The 18349-nt window shown below is 43.1% G+C and overlaps 1 protein-coding gene across 1 annotated transcript in view; it reads right to left on the bottom strand.

Annotated features, from left to right (window-relative positions):
* Positions 1-491: 491 nt before the first annotated feature.
* Positions 492-18349, bottom strand: part of Pfdn1 (prefoldin subunit 1) — a 134490-nt gene continuing 116632 nt past the window's right edge. The window contains exon 4 of the mRNA XM_045132721.1: positions 492-896. Within this exon, the coding sequence (XP_044988656.1) occupies positions 813-896 (84 nt within the window). The 3' untranslated portion in view covers positions 492-812. The remainder of the gene's footprint in view (positions 897-18349) is intronic.

Below are 18349 nucleotides of genomic sequence, written 5' to 3'. Positions count from 1 at the left end.
GTCTGCTGCCAGTGCTGCCACCACGCTGAAGTGTCACGCTCACCAGTGAGTAGTAACTCCCACTCTGACTCAGGAGATGGGTGCTGAGTACTGTTCTTGTTCCAGTTTCTAAGTTTACATCATTTTGATTGTTTAATAGCTGTGTTTAGCTGACTTGCAATAAAATTCCTGAAAACTGAATAACAGGCTCTCCTGAGTGGGGGAAAGCCAGCTCCAGAACATTACTACTCTTCAGGAGGCCACAGTACTCCAGTGTCTACCTTTCATACTGGCCAAATGGAGACATGCAACCTTGGAGATGCTGCTTGCTACAAAAACTTGTTTGGGAGGAAACGGGAAAGGAGTCTTGAGGCCAACAGCCATTCTGATAGCCTAGAAGTCACAGGTCATTTAGAGGAGCAAAAAAGGAAGAAGAGGAGACAGGAGCTAAGGAAGCTTACTGCCTCACTCACCTCATCTCTAAGCTCAAGAAAAAACAAGACTCCACAGAGTAGAACACAGCCTTTTATTGGTCCAACCACCTGCCTAGTGGCAGGCTAATGCAGAACTTCCCCATCTGCCCTCACCCCCACCTTTCCTCTCCTGGGAGTTCCTGGCTCCCTCCCAGGAAAGAAGAGTGTCCTGGGCAGGGGTGGCAGGCAGAGACAGGAAAAAAAAAATGTACAGGGGTGGGACCTGAAGGGGGATGTAGAGAATGCAAGGCTGCTAAGCCACCCAGATGAAACATCCATCTAGACTGAGGGACACAGTTGCCCGGCACAGGCTTGCCAGGGTGGTAAGGGTCAGAAAGGAAGACATTTGTAGGGTGGCTCCTACTGTGCCCTTCGTGCCATCAGCATCTCCCGGATGTTATCCTCAGCTTCTTTAACGCTCCGTTCCAGGTAGGACTTTTTCTGCTGCAATATGAGAAAGGATAGGACTAGGGTCAGCAGGCTAGGGTGGCAGTTGCAGTTTTTATGGCCAAAGGTTCTAAACATCTCTCTGTTGTCACCACTGACTTCCAGGAACATGATGACTGGAAGCCAGGTACAGACAGCAGCCCACAGTGCTCCCCTCACTGCCACCGTAGGCAGGAGAGGAGGCGGCCTCTTTCAGGAAACAAGTGCTCTACAGAGGGCAGGCAGTAGCAGTCTCCTCCCCCCGAAGGAAGTAGACTGAAAAACAGGCGTCCTGGTACATGAGGTTATACCAGACAAAAGCCAGGAAATTCCAACAGAACTCCTGCCTCGTAACAGACTGTCTCCTCTCAAGGTTTTCCATGGCCCAGGCCAGGCGCCTATAGCCTCCAGTGCTGCCAAGCGGACAGTGGACACTACTCTGTCCAGTGAGCCTGGCAGCTGCCTTGACCCCTATGCATCGCACATCTCACTCAGGCAGATGAGTCAGGGGTGGAATCTGCTTTTCTAAGAAAACTGCGACTGCCAGCAATCCAGGACAGTGACACACCGAGTACAGCAGACCTGTCCCATCTGGGTCCTAAATTAAAACTCTCAACTTCAGACAAAGAAATGTAACTACATTCATAAGCCGCATTTGTACCAGGACCATAAAAGATTAGTCAAAGGAAATGGTGTGCATATATTATTTGCCCTGGGCTCACCCTAGAAGATTGGTGGCTTGCCCACAGCTCCCTACCCTGAGGACATAGTTGTGGCTGCATTCCTACTTAGCAGACATGAAATTAAGGCTCCCTTTTAGAGGAATACAATACACATCCTAAAGGAATACTCCAAATCCCTCCCAAGGCACATGTGATGGAGGGAGCCACAATGGAACCATCCCAGATACCCCTGGTATCCTCCTCTCAGCCCTACCTTCTTAACCCAAAAGCCCATATGACCAGGAAAACAGGCCGACAGCTGGTGGGCCACATACCACTGCACCTCCATTGACCACAGGCCTGCTCAACAGGCCCCTCACTTGCTTGGGAATTACAGTCTTCAGTAGCATTAAACTTCTGTTACCCACATATGCATGTTTCTGCCTTTAATTTCTCCCACTGTGGCCAAGTATTCATTAAGTACATGTTCCAAGACTCTTCCTCAAAGGAGCCAATAATTGCCACAGACAAGACACAAATCTGTGTAAACCCCTGACTCCTGACCTGTCCCTCCAAACTTCAAATTCCTCTTGGGTTCTTTAGAAAGCCAAGTCCCTTTACTCATCCCCATCTACCAATTTGCACATACTTCCTTACAATATAACAGGAGTACCATAAAACCCATCATGACCGCGATAATTCAGTGGCCCCAAATATACACTGTTGCTAAGGAATTTTGTTTAAGTACACTGCTTGATACAGTCCTATCACTGTGAAAGCAGAGTGGGAACTTGAACTTCCTTTGACAAACAACCTGTAGGGTTAAACTCAGTTAACTTGTGAGTTAAAGAGAGGCACATACTAATAACTCCTGACACACCACTGAAGAATGTACTACACTGGGTGTTGCATAGAAGGGGATCAGAAGTCACAAAGTGCCACATACCACCTGGGCATCTTGGAGCCAGCAACATGGGAGCTATAAGCTGGACTGGTGGAGAAAGTAAAGTAGGGTCCTCCTCTGCTGTAACTGTGTTCAGGGACCCAGGTCTATTGTACTTGATCTCTGCCAACTTGTCACAGCTGGCAAAACCATAAGTTTGGAATATCAGAAAGGGTTGCTCTGTCATAGTGCCCAGGCCTCTGTCAAAATTCAGGCTAAATTAATCCAAGCACTTAGGAGGCAGAAGTAAGAGGATTACCATGATTTCAAGACCAGCCTAGGCAAGAGTGAGACCCTACCTTGAAAAAGAACTCAGGTTATAATTCTCAGTCTTAAAGTTTCTCTACCTCATAACATTTCTTCCTCCAGTCTTTCATTAATTTTCCCACTTACATATCCTAAAAATTTCGAGTTCCAAAAAATAATGTAAATGAACTTCTCTCTATTTAAATCTTTCTTTGGTTGATTGGATCTTGATTTAGCCTGTTCTAGTACTTGCTATGTAGCTCAGGCTGACACACAACTCATGGCAATCTTCCCACTTCAGACTTCTAAGTGCTATGACTATCAGCATGAGCCACCACACCTGGCCCTTTAAGTCTCAAATAAACAATGAGCAATTCTTTTTTTTTTAAATATTTTTTTGTTCATTTATTATTTATTTGAGAGCGACAGACACAGAGAGAAAGACAGATAGAGGGAGAGAGAGAGAATGGGCGTGCCAGGGCTTCCAGCCTCTGCAAACGAATTCCAGACGCGTGCGCCCCTTGTGCATCTGGCTAATGTGGGACCTGGGGAACCGAGCCTCGAACCGGGGTCCTTCGGCTTCACAGGCAAGCGCTTAACTGCTAAGCCATCTCTCTAGCCCAACAATGAGCAATTCTTAAAAAAAGAAAAAGAAAAGAAATGCAATAGTTGGACACATTTTTTCAAGTATTTCAATGGTTCCTAATTCACTCTCAAGCATCTAGGCCCAGACAACCATTATAGTCAAACTCAGACCTAAGAAACCTCCTTCACAAAAGGACAAACTAAAGTTCTCTCCCTAGTGCCTGAGAACATGCTATTAACTGGAAAGATGGTTTTTGACCTAACTACGTAAGCACATTAAGTTAAACTCATATTGGATTAGGATGGACCCTAAAATCCATCCAATGCCCTTAAAAGAGCACTTAAAGGCTAGAGAGATGGCTTTGTGGTTAAAGCACTTGCCTGTGAAACCTAAGAACCCACATTCTATTCCCCAGAACCCACATAAGCCAGATGCACAAGATAGCACATGCACCTGGAGTTTGTCTACAGTGGCTAGAGGCCTTGGTGTGCCCATTCTCTGTCTACCTCTTTTTCTCTTATCTCTCCCCCATCTCATTCATATATATAAGTATGTGTGTGTGTGTGTATACACACACACACACACACACATACATATGTATATATGTATGTATACACACACACATATATATTAAGATGACCATGTAAGAACAGCACACAGAAAGGGAGAAGGACGTGTGGATGAAAACAGAGAATGGAGTTATTTATCTGTTAAGACAGCTAAAAGAGGGAAAGAGTAAGTCTTTCCTAGATCCTCCAGGGGAAGCAGAGGCCTATCTAACCTTAATTGTGGACTCCAAACCTCCAGGAACTGTGAAAAGACATTTGTCATTTTAAGCCATCAACTTGTGGTGACTTGTTATGTTATGGAAACCAACACAGAACCTGTAAAGACGTGCATCCCCAGACATAGTCTGTCCCAAGGCTCTTCTGATCCCAAAGGACTCTTATCCTGTATACCTTTGACCACACTGAGTTGTAGAGGCCTCAATAAGTGTCCCAAATTGATATGCTGGCTCCCCTCCCCCACCGCCAGTGCAAGCGCCAGCAAGCACTAGACACCTGATGTGGTGGTTTGATTCAGATGTCCCCCATAAACTTAGGTGTTCTGAATGCCAGGTTCCCAGCTGATGGAGATTTGGGAATTAAAACCTCCTGGAGGAAGTGTATTGTTGGGGGCAGGCTTATGGGTATTATAGCCAGCGTCCCCTTGCCAGTGTTTGGCACACTCTCCTGTTGCTATGGTCCACTTTATGGTTGACCAGGGGGTGATGTCCACCCTCTGCTCATGTCGTCATTTTCCCTGCCATCATGGCGCTTCCCCCTCGAGCCTGTAAGTCAAAATAAACCTCTTTTTTTTTCTCCCACAAGCTGTTGTTCTTGGTTGGATAATTTCTACCAGCAATGTGAACCTGACTGCAATAGTAAAGTGGTACTGAGGAGTGGTGTCATTTGCTGCTAGACACCTGACTATGTGGCTTTGGCCTTTTGGAGCTGATTTCCAAGAGGAATGTGTAAGGATTTGAAACCATGGCTTGAGAGATGCCTTGCAGTGCTCTACATACAGCTTGATGGACTATTCTGGTCAGAGTTGAAAGACCTGAATGCAGTATGGACTGTGAGGTTTGGCTTATGAGGGTGAGAAAGATGGCGCCTTCTCACTGAGTCCTCTCATGGTGGAGGGCAAATGAGCTCCCTTGGCCTCTTGCAGGAGCACTAGTCCCATTCAAAGGGCTCCAATCTAAAGATCTAATCATTTACAAACATGGCTCTTTCATGCTTTCTTCAAGGGTCACATTATCTAAAAGGCGTTCTAGATTGCATGCCCACAAACCCAGTTCTTACCCAGGTTTCTCTCTAAAGCATGAAAGGCAGGACTTGGTTCTAACCCATGGTAGGTAGGTAGGTAGGTAGGTAGGTATCTATCTATCTATCTATCTATCTATCTATCTATCTATCTATCTATCTATCTATCAATCATCTAAAAGAATGCCTTACCATAACAAGAACCCCTTATGTGTTGAACACAAGGCATTTACTATGGGAATCATGTCTTAGGGATTACCTGTATACACACTGCTCCTTTTTGTTTCCAACTTTCAACGAGTAAATGACCATGCAGATGAAGGAATAAAGATAGAGGTGACCACTCTTAAGTCATTTTCCATTTGGCATTGCTCCCTAGCCCCTTACCCCTGTACATACATAGATTTACAACTTAAACCTCATTGATCCTGGTGGGGACAGCAAAGCCTTGCTCACTCTCACAAAGCAGGCCTAGGTATCAGACCCATAAGCTTTAGCAGGTCAATCTATACAACTACCAAACACAACATCTCAATTCCCCATGTCCTGGACTCTGAAGCCTTAAAAACTGCTGCCATCTGTTGTTAGCCTCAGAGCGAATTACATGAAGGCAATAGCTGGCCTGTAAGCTCCTACACTTTCCATAAGCAATGGAAAGGCATTGCTCTCCTCACTACAGTCTCTCTCTGCCTGGCTGAGCAGTTTCGCTCTGAACCTTTTCTCCATAAGTTCTCTAGGGGCATCAAACCACAAAGTTCTGCATGCAGTGACATTCCTGTGGTGTCTTCTGATGAGAATTTCTGAGACTGCCTGTGGGGCTCAGTGTGACCAGGGAAGCAACACTGCTGTAGTCATTGCTCACCAGCCCAAGCAGGATTCTTTATCTGGGAGGCAGACCAAGGCTGGCTTTTCATCCTCATTAAAGAAAAGAGGATGGAGCCCCTAGAACTTCTCCAACATGACACAATCTCTCATATAGACTTCTGAGGAAATTCACTGTGTGCTGCTACTTGTTTGTTTGTTTTTTGGTTTTTCGAGGTAGGGTTTCACTCTAGTCCAGGCTGACCTGGAATTCACTATGCAGTCTCAGGGTGGCCTCAAACTCATGGCGATCCTCCTACCTCTGTTTCCAAAGTGCTGGGATTAAAGGTGTACACCACCAAGTCTGGTTGTGTGATGCTATTTCTGAAGACATTTCTGTTTTTATAAATTTGTAATCTAGCTCTCCTTTAATTTTTTTTTCCTGTCTGTCATCTCAACGTATAAAAAGGAAGAGATTTTTATTTTTGTCTGGTTGAGACAGGGTACTTTATCTTTGTAGCCAAGGTTGACCTAGAACTCATTATCTTCCTGCCTCAGCCTCCCAAGTGCTGGGGTTACAGGCAGCACCACCATACCTAGCTATCCAAAGAGTTTTCTCCTATCTGATCTTCTACTTTTTTCTTTTCCCCAAAGGTCCATCTAAAACATTTTTTTAAATTATTTGTGAGAGAGAGAGAATACAGGGTGTCAGAGCCTCCTGCAAATGCCAGATGCATGTACCACTTTGTGCAACTGGTTTTTTACATGGATACTGGGGAATTGAACCTAGGCCATCAAGCTTTGTAAGCAAGTGCCTTTAACTGCTGAGCATTCTCCCCAACTAATCCTCTACCTTTCCAAGAATTTGGACAATGTCAGCATATCTCCCTGCCATTCTTCATAACTTTTACTTAGCTACAGAACCCTTCAAATAAATTCTCATCTTAAACACTAAAGTAAAACAGGTAAAATGGAGCTCAGAGCAGAGGGAAGACACAGTGAATCCAAGTAGCCCTCTGGCTGGTCCTGTGCCTCTAACCTAGGCTACAGACAAAGCTGCCTTCAGTTATCTTCTTTTTTTATTGTTTATTTCATGTATTTATTTGGGAGGCTGGGCACCAGGGCATCTTGCTGCTGCAGATGAACGCCAGATAGGCACACCACTTTTTGTGTCTTAACTTTACATGGGTACAAGGAAATCAAACCTGGGCTGGCAGGCTCTGTAAGCAAGCACCTTCAACCACTGAGCCATTTCCCTAGCCTTTTTTGTTTTAAGGTTCTCTTCTGTTCCTGATGTTTTGTGAGATGTGTCCTCAGAGATCCTCTGCTGAGTCATCTACCCCAGCCACATGTTTCCCACCTGTGGTGAATCCACATTTCCAACTTCAACCTCTGTCAACTTAAACTCTCTATTAATCAGAAAACTAGAGGCAAAGGCTACCTTTTCCATGTCTACCCCATGATGTCCAAATTAAAAAGAGTTCATGCTTGTAATGCCAGTTCTTGACCCTGACAAGGATGAAGTCGGCCTCCTAATCCCTCCTGATCATCTGCTGCTTGTCACACCAACTCAATCTGCCATGACAAAGCACTACCTTGCTCAACAACCTTACAGCAGTGACATAATGGAAGGAAATCTTATTTCTTCCAAACCAGTGCCCTCAGCACCTCTAAGGGTTGTTTTTTTTGTTGTTGTTGTTGTTTTTTTGTTTTTTTTGAGAGAGAGAGAGCGAATGGGCATGCCAGGGCCTCCAGCCACTGCAAACAAACCCCAGATGCACATGCCACCTTGTACATCTGGCTTACGTGGGTCCTGGGGAACTAAACCAAGGTCCTTTGGCTTTGTAGGCAAGCACCTTAACTGCTAAGCCATCTCTCCTGCCCACCACTGAGGTTTTTTGTTTTTGTTTTATTCTAGGTAGGGTCTCACTCTAGCCCAGGTTGATCTGGAGCTCACTGATCCTTCTACCTCTGCCTCCCAAGTGCTGGGATTAAAGGTGTGTACCACCATGCCCAGCCTCCCCTTCAGCTTTGAGGTTTATGTGACTTCTACCTATTGCTACTCTCCCTAACACATCAGTTCCACTTAAGCCCCACAGAAAAAACACCGGCTATCAGAGAACCCAGGAAAGAGTGCACCAGCAAATGGTACTGACCAGGCTTCATCCAAAGAATCACTACCATCTGGGAGCACCAGGCTTAAAAGCAATGATGACATACCAGGAAATCCTATCAAGCAATTGGTTCTGACTATGGTAGGAACACTTGGTTCAGCAAACATTAAGGGGAGAAGGAACATAAAGGATGGTTCCTATGTCAGAAGTGTCAGCATTTGTCAGAAATGCACATATTTTCTTCTTTTTTATTTTTATTTTCTTTTTAATTTTTTTTTTTTTTTTTTTGAGGTAGGGTTTCACTCTAGCCCAGGCTGACCTAGAATTCACTATGTAATCTCAGGGTGGCCTCAAACTCACAGCAATCCTCCTACCCCTGCCTCCTCGGTGCTGGGATTAAAGGCATGCGCCAGCACACCAAGCTTCCCTTTTTCATTTTTATCTGCATGTGTGTGTGCACACATGTACATATATGCCAGGGTCTCTTACACTGCAAACTAACACCAAATGCATGCACACTACTTTTGGTATTTGGCTTTAGGTGGATGCTGGGGAATTGAATCCATGCCAGAAGGGTTTGCAAGCTAGCATCTTTAACAGCTGAGCAATTTCTGAAGCCCCAGAAATGCACATTCTTGGGCCCCAACCCAGACCCACTGAATGAGAAACTCTCGGGTGGAGTCCATCAATCTGTTTTCACAGCCCTGAGTAATTTTGAGGCATGCTGAAGTGTGAGAACCACTGCTCTAAGTAAGGAATTGGTAAGTTTTTTCCACAAAGGACCAGTTAATAAATACTTCAGGCTTTGTAGCCCAAAAGGAGCCATAGACAATGTAGGAACTAGTGGATATGGTTTACTAACCAGGTCAGCAGTACTGTAAGAATAGACTGCAGGTCACATCTGGCCAGCAGTTAATAATCTGCCAACAAACCATCCTTTAAAAAGATAGATGAAGCCGGGCATGGTGGTGCATGCCTTTAATCCCAGCACTCGGGAGGTAGAGGTAGGAGGATTGCCATGAGTTCGAGGCCACCCTGAGACTCCACAGTGGATTCCAGGTTGTGGTGGCTTGATTCAGGTGTCCCCCATAAACAGGTGTTCTGAATGCTAGGTTCCCAGCTGATAGAGATTTGGGAATTAACAGCTCCTGGAGGGAGTGTATTGTTGGGGGCGGGCTTATGGGCTTTATAGCCAGTTTCTCCATGCCAATGTCTGGCACACTCTCCTGTTGCTATGGTCCATCTTATGTTGGCCAGGGGGTGATGTCCACCCTCTGCTCATGTCATCGTTTTCCCCTGCCATCGTGGAGCTTCCCCTCGAGCCTGTAAGCCAAAATAAATCTCTTTTTCCCAGAAGCTGCTCTTGGTTGGGTGATTTCTACCAGCAGTGTGACCCGGACTGCAACACAGGTCAACCTGGGCTAGAGTGAGACCCTACCTAGGAAAAAAAAAAAACAAAAAAACGGAAAAAGAAGAAAAAAAAACCACAAAAGATAGATGAGGGTTGGAGAGATGGGTTAGTGGTTAAGCGCTTGCCTGTGAAGCCTAAGGACCCCGGTTCAAGGCTCAATTCCCCAGGACCCATGTTAGCCAGATGCACAAGGGGGCACACGTGTCTGGAGTTTGTTTGCAAGGGCTGGAGGCCCTGGAGCACACATTCTCTCTCTGCCTCTTTCTTTCTCTGTCCGTTGCTTTCAAATAAATAAATAAAAATAAACCAAAAGAATTTTTAAAAAAAGATAGATGAGCCCAGAGAGCCCCCTCATTTCCCAACACTCCGTCTCCATCCCCCCTGCCCATCTTCTCTAGCAGCCACCTTCCACAGGCCATTTCCACAAAGGAAAAGGAATCACATCATGTGTCCACTATCCAGAACCTCCACTCTTTCAACCCCTTTGCTGAAGCAGGTAAGGTGATGACCTGCTTCCTGCCAGCACTGAGGATTAGATCCATGTAAGAAGTCAACAGAGGAATGGCAGGAAGACCCTGACTATTGTCCAAAAGATCGCTGATGATCACAATAAAAGTAAACTAGTGAAGGCATTCAAGAAGAAATTTGCCTGCAATGCTACTGTAATTGAGCATCCAGAATATGGAGAAGTGATTCAGCTACAGAGTAACCAGCGCAAGAACATATGCCAGTTCCTAACAGAGATTGGACTAAAGATGATCGGCTGAAGGTTCGTGGGTTTTAAGTGCTTGTGGCTCTCTGTATAAGTGAGGATTTCCTTACAATAAGTAGAATGTCCCTTCTATCCTTTGTCACAAGTTTAAAAACCTCACAGCTTATATAATGTAACCATTTGGGGTCTGCTTTTAACTTGGACTACTGTTAACTTCATGCAATAAAGTGAAAAGGGGCCCTCCCCCCAAAAGATAGATGAACCTTTACAGAGTAGAACTGGATAAAATATGTAGAGGGGGTTTCTGGGTTTTTAAGTATTTTATGTATGTGTATGTGCATGTGCCAAGGTTTCTTACCACTGCAAACAAACCAGATAGATGCTTGCACTACATCTTGTGTCTGATTTTATGTGGGTGCTGGAGAATCAAATCTAGGCCAATGGGCTTTGCAATCAAGTGCATTTAATCAATGAACCATCTCTCCAGCCTCAGATTTTTCTTATGAGACAAAGAGCAAGAATTGGCATGTTGGGGCCTCTAGCTAATGCAAATGAACTCCAGACATGCGCATGCAAAGACCTTGTGCATATGTATAACCTTTTGTGTTTTGCTTACGCGGGTTCTGAGGAGTGGAACCTGAGTCCTTAGGCTTAACAGGCAAGCACCTTAACTGCTATACCAACTCTCCAGCCCAAGCCTCAGATTTTTAATCTTCAATAAAAGCTAAGTTTCTGGGCTGGAGAGATGGCTTAGCAGTTAAGGCGTTTGTCTGCAAAGCCTAAGGACTCAGGTTCGATTCCCCAGGACCCATGTAAGCCAGATGCACAAGGTGGTGCATGTGTCTGGAGTTTTGTTTGCAGTGGCTGGAGACCCTGGCGCACCCATTCTCTCTCCCTCTCCTCGTCTGAAACAAATAAAATAAATTTTAAAAAAATTAAAGAAGAGCTTCCGGTTAAGATGGCGGCGTAGGTACCACGCCAAAACAGCCTGGGGGGGGGAAAGACCAAAATAAACTCAGCAAAATACACACTTGTACTAAAAAGTGAGGTGTATAGGAAGTTGAGGCGGCAGCGGAGAAGTGGAAGAGTTATAGAGCATCCAGAGCCTGCACAGCCGGGAACAGCGGCTCCGGGCCGCTCGGCTACCCGCCGCAACCGCGGAGCGGCAGAAAACCGCCGGTCTCTCGACTCGAGCCGCAGGACAAGCCAGGTGTGGGATTTTCCCCTCACACCACGCTCTCCGCAACTCGGGAAACGTGAGGGGAGAGCGGCAGCGAGCAACGGAGGGAGGAGCAGACCGCGAGGTAAAAGCACACGATACAACCAGAACAGCCGCGGCTCCCTCCCCTCCCCTGCCGCCTGAACCCAGCTCCAGCGAACACAGCAGCGGCCCGGGACCCGGCCACGCCAACTTGGGCTGACGGCGGGACCCAAGCAGGAGCAGAATTTGGCAGCAACTTCAGCGGCTCCAGCACCGGTACCAGTGGCCCCAGCAGCAGCGGACCCAGGACAGCAGCGGCTTCGGGGTGAGCAGCAGCGGTGGACACGACAACGGCAGCTTCAGCAGTGGTGGGGGCTCCGGCGGAGGCACCTACAACAGCTGCAGAGGCGGCCCAGTTTGCCCCGTAGGAAAAGCCAGTGCCCAGCTCCAGAAACCAGAACAGCAGCCCGACGACCCAGGCAGCAACTTGACTGAGACCACAATCACCCAAGGTAACTGGGATTGCACCAGGGAAGGGTCTCACCTGGTCACAAGCTGACTTGGATACCTCAACAGACCAGAAATCTAAACCTCTTTGTTGATAGAGGATCTGGTCATTATAATAACTACTCTTGCATACATACTTGGGGCTGTTGTTGATGGAATGGGTACAGTGTTTAGCTAAATTTTAGAATCTACCAGTATATTATTCCACTCAGCCTGCTTGAATACTCCTATAGCAGGGAAACTCAACCCCTAAGAACATCTTTGTAGATACTCTGAGAGTCTTAAGAGCCACACCTAATACCTTAAGGTCCTACCCTGAAAATATTTTACACCAAATCAATTGATACAGCTAAGAATACACAGCTAGCTAGAAAATCCAAGCATTAACTTAATCCAAGATGCAAAAATATATACATTATAACACAAGAAACACTAAAAAGCAAGACGATATAAATCCACCTAAAAGTATTAATGCATCAGAAATGTCCTCCAGTGAGAAAGAGTTAGAGGAAATGCCTGAGAAAGAGTTCAAAAGAATAATTATAAATATGTTCAAAGAGGTCAAAGAACACATGAATACAACCAAAGAAGAAATCAAAGAGGAAATCAAAGAGGAAATCAAAGGAATCAAAGAAGAGGCAGGACACCAATTTAATGAAATAAAGAAGGCAATACAAGACATAAATAGAGAAATAGAAATAATAAAGAAAAACCAGTCAGAATTATTAGCAATGAAGAACACAGTTAATGAAATAAAAAACTCTGTAGAAAATCTCACCAGTAGGATGGATGAGGGAGAGGACAGAATATCTAAGCTAGAAGATCAGGTGGCAGACCTAATGCAGTCCAACAAAGAGAAAGACAAACTTATAGAAAAGTATGAGTGGGAATTTCAAGATATTCGGGACACTATGAAAAGATCCAATATAAGAATTCAGGGCATAGTAGAAGGAGAAGAATTCCACTCCAGAGGCATAGTAGGCATCTTCAACAAAATCATAGAGGAAAATTTTCCCCAAATTGGGAAAGAGGTGCCAATACAGATACAGGAAGCCTTTAGAACCCCAGCCAGACAAAACCCAGAAAGAAACTCTCCTCGCCACATTATACTCAAACTTCCAAACACACAAACCAAAGAAAAAATATTGAAAGCAGTTAGAGAGAAAAATCAAGTTACCTACAAAAGCAAGCCCATCAGGATTACAGCAGATTATTCAACACAAACTTTTAAAGCCAGAAGGGCCTGGAGTGATATATTCCAAGTTCTGAAAGATAACAACTGTCAACCAAGGTTACTTTATCCTGCAAAGTTATCCATCCAAATAGATGGAGAAATAAAGACATTCCATGACAAAAGCAGGTTAAAGGAATATCTGAAGACAAAACCAGCTCTACAGAAAATACTTGATAGAATCCTCCATGCTGAACAAAAGGAAAAGCACACATATAAGGAACCTAGAAAAAACCAGCCATACTCAAATACCAGTTAACAGAAGAGAGCACAGGTAGAACAAGTAACACACACACACACACACAAATGGCAAACATAAATACACACCTTTCAATAATATCTCTTAATATCAACGGTCTCAATGCCCCAACGAAAAGACATAGATTTGCAGACTGGGTTAAAAAGCAGGATCCTACAATTTGTTGTCTTCAAGAAACTCACCTTTCTACAAAGGATAGACATTATCTTAGGGTGAAAGGTTGGAAGACGGTGTTTCAAGCAAATGGGCCTAGAAAACAAGCAGGGGTTGCTATCCTAATATCAGACAGGGTGGACTTTAGTCCGAAGTTAGTCAAAAAAGATAAGGAAGGTCACTTTATATTGATTAAGGGCACACTCCAACAGGAGGACATTACAATCCTAAACATATATGCACCTAACATGGGGGCTCCCAAATTCGTCAAACAAACACTATTAGAACTAAGGTCACAGATAACACCAAACACGGTGGTGGTGGGTGACTTTAACACCCCACTCTCATCAATTGACAGGTCATCCAGGGAAAGAATAAACAGAGAGGCATCTGGACTAAATGAGGTCATAGAAGATATGGACCTAACAGATATATACAGGACATTTCATCCAAAGGCTGCAGAATATACATTCTTTTCAGCAGCACATGGAACATTCTCTAAAATAGACCATATATTAGGACACAAAGCAAATCTTAACAAATTCAGGAAAATTGAAATAATTCCTTGCATTCTATCTGACCACAATGGAATTAAACTACAAATCAGTAGCAAGAAAGGCTATAGAGCATACACAAAATCATGGAAGCTAAACAATACACTACTAAATGATGAGTGGGTCAATGAAGAAATCAAAAAGGAAATCAAAAAATTTATAGAGTCAAATGATAATGAGAACACAACATACCAAAATCTCTGGGACACAATGAAGGCAGTTCTAAGAGGTAAATTTATAGCCTTAAGTGCCTATATTAAGAAATTAGAAAGGTCGCAAGTAAACGACCTAATGCTTCGCCTTAAAGCCTTGGAAAAAGAAGAACAAGGCAAACCAAAAAGTAGTAGACGGGAAGAAATAATAAAGATTAGGGCAGAAATTAATGAAATAGAAACAAAAAGAACAATCCAAAGAATTAATGAAACAAAGAGTTGGTTCTTTGAAAGGATAAACAAGATTGATAAACCCTTAGCAAATCTGACCAAAAGAAAGAGAGAAGAGACACAAATTAATAAAATCAGAGATGAACAAGGTAACATCACAACAGATTCCAGAGAAATTCAAAAAATTATAGGGACATACTATAAAAGCATATACTCCACAAAGTATGAAAATCTGAAAGAAATGGATGATTTCCTTGATCTATATGACCTACCTAAATTAAATCAAAATGAGATTAATCACTTAAATAGACCTATAACAAACATGGAGATCCGAGCAGTTATCAATAATCTCCCAACTAAAAAAAGCCCAGGCCCGGATGGATTCACTGCTGAATTTTACCAGACTTTTAAGGAAGAGCTAACACCATTGCTTCTTAAGCTTTTCCAGGAAATAGAAAAAGAAGGAATCCTACCAAACTCCTTCTATGAGGCCAGCATCACCCTGATACCAAAACCAGGCAAAGATAGAACAAAAAAAGAAAATTACAGACCAATCTCCCTCATGAACATAGATGCAAAAATTCTCAACAAAATATTGGCAAACAGAATACAAGAGTATATCAAAAAGATCATTCACCCTGACCAAGTAGGCTTTATCCCAGAGATGCAGGGATGGTTCAACATACGCAAATCTATAAATGTAATACATTACATAAATGGGTTGAAGGACAAAAATCACATGATCATCTCATTAGATGCAGAGAAAGCATTTGACAAAATCCAACATCCCTTCATGATAAAAGTCCTACAGAGACTGGGAATAGAAGGAACATATCTCAATATAATAAAGGCTATTTATGACAAGCCTACAGCCAACATATTACTAAATGGGGAAAAACTGGAAGCTTTTCCACTAAAATCAGGAACAAGACAAGGGTGTCCACTGTCTCCACTTCTATTTAATATAGTTTTGGAAGTCCTAGCCATAGCAATAAGGCAAGAGACACACATAAAAGGGATACAAATTGGAAAGGAAGAAATCAAGTTATCACTATTTGCAGATGACATGATTCTATACATAAAGGACCCTAAAGACTCTACTAGCAAGCTGTTAGAGCTAATCAAAACCTACAGCAATGTAGCAGGATACAAAATAAATACACAGAAATCAGTAGCCTTCATATATGCTAACAACAAACACACAGAGGATGAAATCAGAGAATCACTCCCATTCACAATTGCATCAAAAAAAATAAAATACCTTGGAATAAACCTAACTAAGGAAGTAAAGAATCTATACAATGAGAACTTTAAGACACTCAAGCGAGAAATTGCAGAAGACACTAGAAAGTGGAGAAACATCCCTTGTTCCTGGCTTGGGAGAATCAATATCGTGAAAATGGCAATCTTACCTAAAGCAATCTACACATTTAATGCAATCCCTATCAAAATTCCAAAGGCTTTCTTCATGGAAATAGAAAAAACAATCCAAAAATTCATTTGGAATCATAAAAAACCTCGAATATCTAAAATAATACTGAGCAACAAAAAAGAGGCTGGTGGTATCACCATACCTGATTTTAACCTATACTACAGAGCCATAGTAACAAAAACAGCATGGTACTGGCACAAAAACAGACATGTAGATCAGTGGAACAGAATAGAGGACCCAGATGTAAGCCCAAGTAGCTATAGCCACTTGATATTCGATAAAAATGCCAAAAATACTCATTGGAGAAGAGACAGCCTCTTCAACAAATGGTGTTTTGAAAACTGGATAAATATCTGCAGAAGGATGAAAATAGATTCTTCTCTCTCGCCATGCACAAGAATTAAGTCCAAATGGATTAAAGACCTTAACATCAGACCGGAAACTTTGAAACTGCTAGAGGAAAAAGTAGGGGAAACCCTCCAACATATTGGTCTTGGCAAAGACTTTCTAAATACAACCCCAATTGCTCAGGCAATAAAACCACAGATTAACCACTGGGACCTAATGAAATTACAAAGATTTTGCACCGCAAAGGACACAGTGAAAAAAGCAAAGAGGCAACCTACAGAATGGGAAAAAATCTTCGCCAGCTATATATCTGATAAAGGATTAATATCTAGGATATACAAAGAACTCAAAAAGTTAACTAATAAGGAATCAAACAGGCCAATCAAAAAATGGGCTAAGGAGCTAAATAGAGAGTTCTCAAAGGAAGAAATACGAATGGCATATAAGCACCTAAAAAAATGTTCTACGTCACTAGTCATCAGGGAAATGCAGATTAAAACTACATTGAGATTCCATCTCACTCCTGTCAGATTGGCCACCATCATGAAAACAAATGATCATAAATGTTGGCGGGGATGTGGAAAAAAAGGAACCCTTCTGCACTGCTGGTGGGAATGCAATCTGGTCCAGCCATTGTGGAAAACAGTGTGGAGGTTCCTAAAGCAGCTAGAGATTGATCTACCATATGACCCAGCTATAGCACTCCTAGGCATATATCCAAAGGACTCATCTCATTTCCTTAGAAGTACATGCTCAACCATGTTTATTGCTGCCCAATTTATAATAGCTGGGAAATGGAACCAGCCTAGATGTCCCTCAACAGATGAGTGGATAATGAAGATGTGGTACATTTATACAATGGAGTTCTACTCAGCGGTAAAGAAAAATGAAGTTATGAAATTTGCAGAAAAATGGATGGACCTGGAAAGTATTATACTAAGTCAGGTAACCCAGGCCCAGAAAGCCAAGCGCCACATGTTCTCCCTCATATGGGGATCCTAGCTACAGATGACTGGGCTTCTGTGTGAGAATGAAAATACTTAGTAGCAGAGGCCAGTAAGTTGAAAAGGAGACATAAAGGGTGGAGAAAGGAAGGGAGGAGGATACTTAATAGGTTGATATTGTATATATGTAATTACAATGATTGTAATGGGGAGGTAATATGATTGAGAATGGAATTTCAAACGGGAAAGTGTGGGGGTGGGGAGGGAGGGAATTACCATGGGATATATTTTATAATCATGAAAAATGTTAATAAAAATTAAAAAAAAAAAAAAAAAAAAAAATTAAAGAAAGCTAAGTGCTTGAAATTTACAACATCATGCTTTCCTGATTCATCCTCTAACAGCCAGATATGAATCTTGTTCATTGATAGCTCTGTGTCTTTCCACCCACCACTGCTCTCCCATCAAGACTACTTCAACTAGAAAGCAGATGACCCATCCACACCTCCCCTCACAAGTTGGACTTTACTGAACATTAGCCACCTAGACTATGATCATATCCTAGATCAACAACAATAATTTCACTTCCTCCAAAATTCTAATTTCACTACTACACCTCATATTCTTCTAGGCCACATATCCATGCATTTCTTCAATCCCATCACTCTCACTGTCCACTAGCCTCTAAGGCCTTTTCCTCTTCTACTAGAGTGGCTGACACAGTCTATTAATTTTTGTGTTTTTAACTACTTATTCAAGCTGGGCATGTGGCACACGCCTTTAATCCCGGCACTGGGGAGGCACAGGTAGAAAGATCGCTGTGAGTTCAAGGTCAGCCAGAGACTAGAGTGAGTGCCAGGTCACCCTGGGCTGGTGTTGAGATCCTAGCTCAAAAAAAAACATATATACATACATACTCACTATGCACAGACCTTCTCTCCTTTGCCACTCTTCCTCTGTGGCACCTACCTGGCAAAATGCTAACCCTAGTTAAACCCAAACACATACCTAATCCATGCTTGTCATCTAACAGCTGAATCACAGTGGAGGAAAATAACACCATGCCAAATGGTAGCACCTGAAATTCAGGGCCATGAAATCTCAAATGGACACTCAATACTGGCAGGAAATTCTATTAAACTTTCTTAATATCTTCATTTATTTCCTCTCCAAAACAAT

This window comes from Jaculus jaculus, chromosome 13 (assembly GCF_020740685.1).
Source record: "Jaculus jaculus isolate mJacJac1 chromosome 13, mJacJac1.mat.Y.cur, whole genome shotgun sequence".
NCBI classification, from domain to species: Eukaryota; Metazoa; Chordata; class Mammalia; order Rodentia; family Dipodidae; genus Jaculus; species Jaculus jaculus.
This window is presented reverse-complemented; position numbering and strand designations above follow the sequence as displayed.